This window comes from Zingiber officinale, chromosome 10B (assembly GCF_018446385.1).
Source record: "Zingiber officinale cultivar Zhangliang chromosome 10B, Zo_v1.1, whole genome shotgun sequence".
In the NCBI taxonomy this organism is placed as follows: Eukaryota; Viridiplantae; Streptophyta; class Magnoliopsida; order Zingiberales; family Zingiberaceae; genus Zingiber; species Zingiber officinale.
In genome coordinates this window covers 88,679,137-88,690,003 of record NC_056005.1, presented here as the reverse complement: position 1 = coordinate 88,690,003, position 10,867 = coordinate 88,679,137, and the positions used below count along the sequence as shown (strand labels likewise).

The following is a 10,867-nucleotide window of genomic DNA, read 5'->3' as shown; positions in this document are numbered from 1 at the left end:
GTAGTTCGTACACTCATCAACGGTCCATTCATCAACGATTGCTCAGACATTATTACAACATGTGAATTTAGGAACTGCTGTGGTACTTGAAGCATTTTGTTTTGCTCTTGTGATGGATGTAATTCAGGAGCCTGAACTGCTGTTTTTTGCAATAATGAATGCTGCTGGTGAAGATCAGACACATGGAACTGTTTATTTTGTTGGTTGGGATAATCAATAGGGACCTATTTCATTGTTGTTTTAGCTGCTGCTGTTTCTCTTAACATGGCTGGAGAAGAATTGTCTGGTCAATATCTTGTGGTTGGTTTTGATGGATTGTGGTATAGTTTTGAATCACTGATCTTTGCTGCTGCAGAAGAGGTTGGGCATGAGCTTGAGGTTGAGTAAGACTTTCCAAGCTTTGGCTCAAGGAACATACTTGATCAACTTTTTGTTGCTCTTGCTGTTCGTGTGAATCTTGTAGTTCCTGATGAGGTATGGTGTCAAGAACAAGTTGATTGAGGAGGATAACTTTTGATAGTTGATCAACTTGGGTTTGTTGAGGCAATCGAAGAACAAATTTATTCTGCTGCAAAATTTGGGCCTGCTCATCTGAACCAATTTTCTGTCTTACAGGTTGAAGGCTTTCAGTCTGCGTTGCTGAATTAAAAGTCGAAGAATTCTGTTACATCCTCATCCATTGAGCTAAACTAAAATCAGGCACCATCTGATATTGAGTATCCTTCAAACAGATCTGCTCACTGAGCCAGGGAATTGTCATGTCTGATGTCTCACCATCTTGCTGGATAGAACATGAATCGAGAACAAATAAAGGATCGTCTTCAAACACTTCATCCTCTCCATAATCGTCATATATCAACTTGCTAATCACCTCGATTTCGTCTCAAATTTGAGATTAAGATTCCTCTTCAATTTCTTTTGAATCAAATTCTTCCTTTAAATCATCTTCGAATTCGTCCAAATCATCTCGGGTGTTGAAGCTATCATCTTCCATGACGAAACCTAATTGTTTCTGAACGAAGCTTGAGTGTAACAAAATAGAAGAAAGTGGTCTTTCATCTTCTTCTTCATCTTTTCCTAATCCTTAATCTTGATTTTTTTCTTGTCGGTCTCGTAAGCACCACAAATGCTCCCACCACACTAATGCTCGACCCTTAGTCTGATGACAATTAGCTTCACTTTCAATCGATCTGGAATTTGCTTATAATCGAAGATCCGCTCTAGTTTTTTTAATTTAATCAACAAAATTCTCAGTCTGTGACATATCAGAAAATTCAGATAGATCAACTCGAATTCCTATGTCTCCATGTCAATCCTCTTGACCATATGCCTCACTATCTTCAAAATTTCACGTTGCAGTCGCTACACAATAGGTTAAATTTGTGATTTTTCTCTGTAAATTCTTATTCTTTTCACGTTGGGTTGGATCTACAACTTGTCTCTGTAAATCCTCAATCTTGTCTTGGAGCTACGACCACAACATGACGCTTCCTCAGCCGGAACATGTCTAATATGATGATCATGACCATGGCAATCTTCTATTGGATTTAATGCACAATTTCCTTAATTGGAATTTATCAGCTATGATACCAATAGATGTTGAATATGATCAAGATTATTCTACGAGCTGATAAGGAGTTTAAGAAGAAGACAAACAGATAAAACTGTCGTCCTCCATCTTCATCCAAAATATATAAAAAAATTAAATAAATAAATAACATAGGATTGTCCTGCATAAGAAATCCTCAGCGTCCGCTAAGTCAAATAACGAGAGACATCTCTTATGAGATGATAAGATCGAACTAGATCTTCATTTAAGCAAGTAAATAATAATGTCGTATTGATTTCACAAATTGAGCCAAGACTTAATTTGAATTAGGTAGTATTAATACAAGAGAAGCTTGCTCAATCTGATTGCAAGTATTAGTCTTAACTTAGAATATTATTTAATTGCTAATATCGGTCAGGTTACAAACAAACTAAATGAAAAGGCATTGGTGGTTCGATATAAAATTAGATTAGTAGCTTACGTTTTTAGCTAAATATAAAGTTTAGACTATGCTGCTTCTCGAACATATCTTAGCTTTTATGATCTTTAACTTTTTTTAAAATGGATATAAAATCAAAATTTTGAATGATTTTATCAATGAACTAGTTCATGAGAGCCAACCTCTAAATTATGAAATTTGGTCTTCATAACTATTTAACTTTAGGGCCGTCAATTTCGGTAAAACTCATTAGATTTTTCTTACTAAACAATTTAAATGGATTGGTTGAAATTTTATTAACTTATTTAAAAGCAAGCTTAAATGAGTTAGCTTGTATGATTTACGGGTCCAGGCGGATAAGCTTGTGGTGGGCTCATGTTGGTTGCTGATTGAGAAGGGAAAAAAAATCAAAATTAGATTATGGATATGAATTTATGATGATATATGTATTTTTTTAGTGAAAGTTATGAATTTTTTTTACCAATTACTATACTTTGGCTAATATGGATGTATAAGTGTAAAATCAAGAATTTTAAATTTTATTAGAGATTTTTCTAGAAATATTTATTTACATATGAAATTATCAAATTCAAAGATTTTTTTTGATGGGCCAACTCACCTAACCCACAATCCATCTTGGGTTAGACTGGGTTAAGAATTTTTCCAATCCGTCATGATGGCAAACCTCCATCCTGCTAGATGATTGATTTTTGAAGGATCAACCTACCCGGTCATAAGTTTCCATCAACGAGCACAAATTAGTGTATTGACTAACTATCACTAGTCAATGTCATCGATATCCATCAATAATCACTAGTCAATATTGATTGATGATCATTGTCAAAAGTTGGTCAATATTGCTCAACACTAGTTAACACTGATTAATTGTGATCAATAATGATGTGGGAATATACGAGCAATTTCAATCTTTTTATTATTTTATCGAGTTAGAATTTTGAGGGTATTTTTATCTTTGCAATGTTAGGTCTCGAGTCTTTTTAAATTTTAGTTGATTTTAAATTTTTAGTTTTGAATTAATAAGAATTTGTGGTCATATTGTTTTTTCTCAAACGTCTAGTTTAATTGTCTATCTCCTGTTATTTTATAGAATCAACAAGTTTAGAATACTTCTGATATTAGTGCTCGAATTAATAAAACTGATAATTATCCGATTTATCAGTTGGATAATATAAAAATAGAAAGTAATTTTAGCCTTTTTATTATTTTATCTAGTTAGAATTTTAAACGTATTTTCATCTTTCCAATATTAGATCTTGGGCATATTTAAATCATTATTTAGTTAGTTGGTTTTAACTTTCTAATTTTGAATAAATAAGAATTTATGGCGTAGTTCCACATCAAATAGTCAATATCTTGATTGTTCTTGAATATACAAATAATATTCAAATTTTAATAAATCATTAAAATCAAAAATAAAATTAATTTATATAAGAATTTTATATTATAAATTTTAGATTTATGTGTATGACCAAAAGAAAAAAAAAAACATTATATCCCAAGTCCCCTGCTTTTAATTTACATCTCCTTCCTTGCAAAACGAGCAGCCAAAATCAAGCAAAATGCGGCTGGCGGCATGCTCCCTCCTCACTTAATCATGCATGAGGCAGCAAGCAGTCACGCCACTCGAGGCCATCAGCTCGGTGCACCTCGCCATGGCTAAACAACAATTGCATGTGCGCTATAACAAGAAGATCATGACTGCGAAGAAGGCGATAATTAAACTCGGAACAGAGTGCTTAAGCTAAGATTATTGTTTAACTTCAAGTAACATTGATTTAGGGAAGAAGGTCGCTGTGATCGCCGAGGAACTGGTAGAACTTGGACACCAACTCCCTCTCCTGTTCCAAAATGGCGTCGACGAATGGACTGGAAGACGAGCTACCGCCAGGCACTCCCACGGCGGCCGCATCCAATCCACGTTGCTGCAAGTCTACTGCGACATTGCTGTCGCTTCCGGCAGCGAGCGCATCGCCGTCGGAAGAGAGCAGGCTCTCCATGAGGAAGTCGGTCCATTTGAACTCCGTCGAGGAGCAAGAGGCTTCGCCGTGGGCGAGTTGCGGCTGTGGGAAGATCGGCGAGATCGAGGTGCCGATCGCGACGTCGGCGTTCTGCAGGCCGCGGATGGTCTCCATGACGTGGGAGACCGGGCGGTGGGTGATGGGGTCGATGCCGCTCTGGTAAAGCTTCTTGCTCAGCTTCGTGTTCCAGTAATTCTTGACGTCGTTGTCCGTCCGGCCGGGGAGCTTCTTCGCTATCACCGACCATCTGCAGAGGCAGAGCATTAAGAAATATTATAAGAGAAATCTGAGAATGAAATTCGCAAATTGGGAAGCGAGACAGAGACCTGCTGCCTATCGTAGCATGGAGTGCTATGATCTTCTCGTCTTCTTCAGGAGTGAAGCCGTCGTGCTTCAGATTAGGCCTCAGATAATTAGTCCATCTCAATCTACAACTCTTCCCGCATCTCCTCAATCCTGCTTTCTTAGGAACAGAGGTCCAATTGCCACTTCCGTGGGTGGCGGTGTACGCCAGAAGCTTTGCGTCTTCCTCCGGCGTCCAAAGGCCTCTCTTCACCGTCGACTTATCGCAGCAAGGAGGCCTTCCCATGGATACTCTCTCGATAACTGTTAACTGTGATGTAATGTCGCAGTTTTATAAGATCAGAGGAAGGCGAGGAAAGTGTGTGGGACTGTTCTCTAGCTCCTCTCCTCTCGCTTAACAGATTTGGTGACATGTTTGATTAAATCTATTTGATCGAGAAGAAATGTAATTAATGATGATGAATTATCACGGAGTTTATATTGATTAATTATATCTTTGCATGGGTTTCTTTTCCACGAGCTTCTCGTGAGACTTTCACAACTAAAATGCCTTCGATCGGGATAGTGAACTGGAATTGTAATTACTCAGATCGATTTTAATTTGTTAGCATTTTGGGCACGAACTCAATCCTAGTCTAGTATTAGAATGAACAAGCTAGGGATTCACACTGGTCCTCGATAAGACAACTAGACAAGTATATCGCGTGAGTCGATTGTCGAGCCAATTAAGTAGACTGAACGTGCTAGGCATAGGGCTGTAAACAAGTCGAGCCGAGCCGAGCTTTGAGGTGTTCAAACTTATTTGATAAAGTAACCAAGTCGAGCCGAGCCGAACTTAAAATGAATCAAGTTTTTGAAATTAGTGTTCAAGTTTGACTTGATTTATTTTTTATGAGCTTGAGCTTGTTTGAAACTTGGCTTGAGCTTGGTTCGTTTAGATGTTATCAAGCTCTTAATTCAAGCTTGGCTTGAGCTTGGTTCGAGCTTGGCTTGAGCTTAGTTTAAGCTTGGTTCATTTAGATATTATCAAGTTCTCAATTCAAGCTTATTTGATTGTTTGAAAATTTTAATTGTTTAATTGGATATTGAGCTTGATAATTTAAATTTATTTATTTATTTTATTTTATTTTATTGTTTATTTAGCATATTGAAAAGAGCTTTATTAATGAATATGGTTTATGAACATTGTTCATAAATGTTGTTCACGAATATTGTTCACGAACGTTGTTCACGAACATTGTTCACGAAAGTTAATAAGTTGAACACATATGCGTTCAAGCTTGTTTGTTTAGCTTAACGAGCTGTTCAAGTTTGTTTGTTTAATTAATTTTATATATATTGAACGAACATAAACAAGTTCTTATCAAGTCGAACACTAAGCTTGTTCACGAACGCTTGGTTCATTTACAACCCTAACTAGGCAGATTTATCGCGAGCTAGATGAGCTGAGCTTAGAAAGTCAAGTAAGTTGAACGGGATAGATGATCTTCCTCTTATTCTCCTACCAAGTAAATATCCGAAGTACTATTTATGGACACTCAAAAACCAAGAGCCAACGTTCAATATTATAACACTACGAAGATAAAATTCTCTAAGGGTATACATAAATGGTCAAATATTATACTTATAGTGAAATTATAATTTTGATCATCGAGAATAAACATCCTATAAAATGATGTCATCTGACAAATGTGACATTTTGTAAAGTTGTTATAAAATATTAATGTCAATTAGCTATATGAATTTAAGAATATAACCGATAATCTAAAATATCAGAAAAATAAATGTTATTTCAAAGATATTTATACGTGTCTATTATTTTAAATCTTAAATTCTTGAACTCTAAATCTTAAATTTATATCAAAATAATTTTTATCAACTTCATTAAAATTATTTAAATTAGCTAGTTGTTACAACACTCGAACAATATTATAATATTAGGTATTACAGTACGAATTACAAAGTATTATCTTTTACCTATTGTGTAAAAAAAAGAAAAGAGTTTAAATTATAAACAATGAAATAACCTACGGAGCTATTATTGTTCATGGTGTCATGATAGGACATCCAGATTGTCTCCCATGTATCCATGATTCGAATCCCAGCTATGACATATTTATAAGAATTTTTCCTTCAAATGGAGGATGTAATCAAAGGATGTTGGGCTTCTGGGTTGGTCACCGTGTGCGCTTCCCGATTTATTCTGATGACCGATTGAAAATTTTCATGAGATCGGATCGGTCACCCTAAAGATAATTAATGAGGCTAATTAGAAAAGTAAAAATATTCTTGGGATAAAATATTTAAAGTGGCATCTTTTTTATTTTTTTTAAATACTTTTTTTTTAATGATCTGCTTACTTTTTTAAATCCTAAAGGCAAAACTTTATTGACATAATTGGGAGTTTAATATAAAAATAAAAAATGTACCAGCGCGGATAAGATCTGTAGGGTTTTGCCGGCAGCTTATATATATATATATATATATATATATATATATATATATATATATATATATATATATATATATATATATATATATATATATATATATATCATTCCTCGTCGCCTTCCTCCTTCCTCTCCTCATGTTCTATTTGAAACATCTCCTCCCGCACTTGCCTCTCTAGGACACTTCTGTGCTCTCTCGATCAACGAGCTCTCCCTCAACATGAGCTCTCTCCTTCCTATCTCACATCACTCGCCAACGAACTAGGACATCACTTTCTACCAAACCAAGGTTTCGCTTCAATGGAGCAAGAGGTTGATTGGTAAAAGCGAAAAGCTCCTCTCATGTATTATTGCAAGAATTTCATTTGGTGTCTTGTAAAAGCTTCCATTTTGCTATCTATTTTTTTTGTGGGTATTAGGGTTTATGGTTTCGCCCGTAAAAGAGGGTTGGTTCGAGATTTCCCTTCCTTTCGGCTTTTATATTTTCTAGCCTCATCTGAACATGCACAAAGAGCAATGAAAAATTGTTTGAATTATTTTTTTGGTAGAACAGACCTTGCACTACTTTACTGTTTCTTTCATAATAATTTGCTTCTGTATAGCAGAATCACTTCTGTTTTATTCTATTGTTTTGCTTTAGACAACTGTTAGAGTTTAGTGTCTCTGTCACGTTAAGTGAAATAATTTTTATTTATTTATCTATTGTCAAATATAATGCGAGGGCGCCCAGAAATGGAAGCAAATAGAGTTGATGATCAGGAATTCATTCCCCAAGTTGTAGATGATCGAAAGCCAAAAATTGGAATGGAATTCTCATCTCTAGAGGATGCATATTCGTTCTATAACCAATATGCACGAGAAACCGGATTTAGTTTAAGGAATAGCACAAGCAAGAAAAACAAGATGACAAATGAAGTGACATAACAGCAAATTGTATGCTTAAAAGAAAGGCATACAGATCTAATGCGATATGATCCTGTCCGAGCGCTGAGTCGACGGACGCTGGGGACGTGGCACTCTCCGCTGTCTCCGACTGGTGGTGTAGATCTCCAGCGAACCTGCAAAGAAGCCGAGTCGAGAGAGGTTTCCTGGCGACGACCCTCCGACGCTCAAGTCATGTAGCGAAGAAACAGAGTAACGTTACTATGGCTACAGTGATTAAGATTGCATACCTCCGTCGAAGTCTGGGGGTCCTTATATAGGACCCCGGGGAGGCGCGGACACGCTTCTCAATGCGTGCACGCTTCCCCAAACATACCTCAGTAGGATTGTGTCAGAAAAGTATGTCTGACGACATTCCGTAATCGTCCGAGCATATCCTGGATGTGATGGTGGAAGCTTCTACCGTACGATATTCTGTCCGCTCCGACCGCTGACCATGCTGTTTATCGACGGCAGGTGTCTCGAGGATGAATCTACCAGTTGTCCTTTTTGTCTCCTAGCGATCTTATCTGTTCCCGAGCCGAGCGGAACGGCCGCTCGGCGCTCATGTCCTCCAAGAAGCCCTATTTACGTGCTCGGCTGGGATTGCGGATTACTGTCCTGCAGCTCGGCCGAGCGTCCTAGCTATTCGGCTTAAACACTCTTTTTACCTTGAGCATCGGAAACCCGCCCCATGGTCGAGTTATCTTTTGTCCGATGACCTGGGAGGCCCAGACCGAGCGCCCGGATGTCCGGGGATGGTCCGCGAGTCCGCTCGGCACGACCTTGGTGTTGACCCTCTTGACCCTTGACCTCCACGTGTCATTGACTTCCCGCCAACGAGTGATCCCCCCGTCTTTACCACCGGATCACATGCCTCCCCCTCAAGTCCAGTCGAATGAGGCATTAAGTCCGACTGACTGGACTATGAGTCTGGCCAATTGCCAGCCGACCCGCCAATAACGAAAGTATACCTCCGCTCGGTCCCTATGGGTCGGTCGGCTAGTTGCTGAGGGTTGCCCCAATGGCCTATGATGAAGCTACCAGGGATCTTCTCGGAATGCGTGCAAATCTCCGCCATTATGGTTGAGCACGCGAGTTCTGCCTGTTGATAGGGCTCATTAAATGCCTTCCTCTGACCGAGTGCCACGTGGCACGGCTGACGTCTTCGTACGGCCGCCACCTTACGCCTGATGCGACGTCCGCCGGTTTGAAATGAACGGCACGATGTGGGCCTAGGTTCCTGTGACCTAAATCTGACAGCTTAGGACGACCGGGCATAACCCTATAAAGCCTTCGCCCTTCTCCTTCGCCGCACCTTCGCCTTAGCGTCCAAAAGCCTCCTCCTGCTCAGTGCCCCAGCGACCCTGCTCCTCGGCATTCCGGCGATCCCTCGCCTTCTTCCTTCACTTCTCATCTTCTCTGTAAGGTTCTTTGTCTTTCCCTCTTTCTTTCTGTGTTTTCTTTGCGTTCTTTGCCGAATTCTCGTCTTTTGGTTACTGTTCCATTCATCTCCCCTAAGCCTTTGCCTTTTCTCCCAATCTCCACCTTCTCCACTGTTGTTCCTGCGATGGCAAGTTCCTCTTAGCCCGCGGACCTCGCTCTCGGCCCATGGTATACCACCATGGAGTCGCGGTTCGATCGGCGCGATGCCGAGAGCCTGTTTAACGCTTTCGACATCCCTTCTGATTTCGAATTGATCTTACCTTCTCCTTCCGCTCGGCCACATAACCCTCCGCGTGGCACTATCTATTTTTTCCGCGAACAGTTTACAGCCGATCTGCGGTTTCCTCTCCACCCCTTCATCGTCGAAATTTGTAACTTCTTTGACATTCCACTCACCCAGTTGGTTCCCAACACTTTTCGCCTTCTGTGAGGAGTTGTGGTATTATTCAAGATACACAACATTCCCCTCCACCCGGAAGTCTTCTACTATTTCTACTATCCTAAGCAATCCAAGCCGGGCACTTATCTGTTTCAGGTTCGACCCGGCTTAGTCTTTTTTGATAAACTTCCCTCTTCCAACAAACATTGGAAAGAAAATTTCTTTTTTCTTCGTATGCCCGGGCGGCTCCCTTTCCGCACCAAATGGCAGGTCGGATCGCCCACCTCTCCTGAGCTGAAGAAGTTTAAGACCCCACCGGACTATCTTCAAGCAGCGAATCTGCTAGCCGGTTTGAAGCTCGACATCAACAAACTTCTTCCTGAAGGAGTGATGTATATATTCGGTTTGAGTCCATGCCGGACCCCGCTCCCGAGTAGCTTTGGTAAGAACTTCACTTGTACATTTGCCTTAAGTTCTAACTGATTTCTTTCTACTTTCTTTGCAGCAAACATCGTAATGGAGTCGGTGCTGTTCGGGATTTTGAAAAAGAAAGCGGTTGCGCTCGAAGCGGCAGCGGCCGAGGAAATGGAGCAATTGGGAATTGCTCCGGTCGTTTCTCACGAGGGCGAGAGTGAAACGCGGGTAGGGGAGTCGGCCGCTCAAGCTTCGCCTATGGATGCGGCTGGCAGTGCAACTCCTAGCAAGGAACCATCTATTCGGGAGGAAGACTCCAAACCGGAGGACGAGCTCCAACTCGACAGGAAAAGACGGCGAGTTGAGAAGCCTCTCCATTCGGCAACCTCCGCAGTGCAAGCGTCTGAGCGGATGGACACCGCCTCTCAACGCGGCAAAGCACCATCAGTCGAGGCGCTTTCCTCCGACCGGACTCCCTCTCAGCTGGATGCGCCTGCGGCCCCCCTCGAAGCGGTGTCAGTTAGCTCCCTTCCTCCTGCACAACGCCGAGTCCTCCGCTCGGGCATTTTGTCCACCATGTCCAGCCCGGCTTCTGATCCTTTAGCGTCCGCTCAGACGACTCCGGGCCAGCGCCGCACTATTAGGGCCACCCTGCACCTCCCTGCTGAGGTGTTTATGGTCGAGTCCGATCGGCCTACAGCTCCCAAACATATGATCACTATGAAAGGGCCCCTTGCTGAGATGTGGGCGGACGCCCGGGCCCATGTGACCATGATACCGCTCGACAAGCTGGCTGACAGCCACATGCAGCAGTCCACAGGGATAAGCTTTATTTCTTCTTTATGTAGCCTTCCCGATCGACCTTTTAACCTTTCTGTGAACATCAGCGATGGGTGGAAGAGATTACTGTCTCCAACCGCTTGGCTA

At 40.8% G+C, this 10,867-nt stretch overlaps 1 protein-coding gene across 1 annotated transcript; it reads right to left on the bottom strand.

Moving 5' to 3' along the window:
• Positions 1-3,784: 3,784 nt before the first annotated feature.
• On the bottom strand, positions 3,785-4,616 carry LOC122029258 (transcription factor MYB35-like). The gene is made up of 2 exons (XM_042588195.1): positions 4,354-4,616; positions 3,785-4,274 (listed from the first exon to the last, which is right to left on the bottom strand). The coding sequence occupies exons 1-2, from the start codon at positions 4,614-4,616 to the stop codon at positions 3,785-3,787; spliced, it is 753 nt and encodes a 250-aa protein (XP_042444129.1).
• Positions 4,617-10,867: the final 6,251 nt, after the last annotated feature.

Bases quoted from the DNA above. Each gene is read 5' to 3' on its own strand.
- LOC122029258 (XM_042588195.1), bottom strand. From the start codon at position 4,616: ATGGGAAGGCCTCCTTGCTGCGATAAGTCGACGGTGAAGAGAGGCCTT. The intron at 4,275-4,353 runs GTCTCTGTCTCG...CTGCCTCTGCAG, and splicing joins CATGCTACGATAGGCAGCAG to ATGGTCGGTGATAGCGAAGA.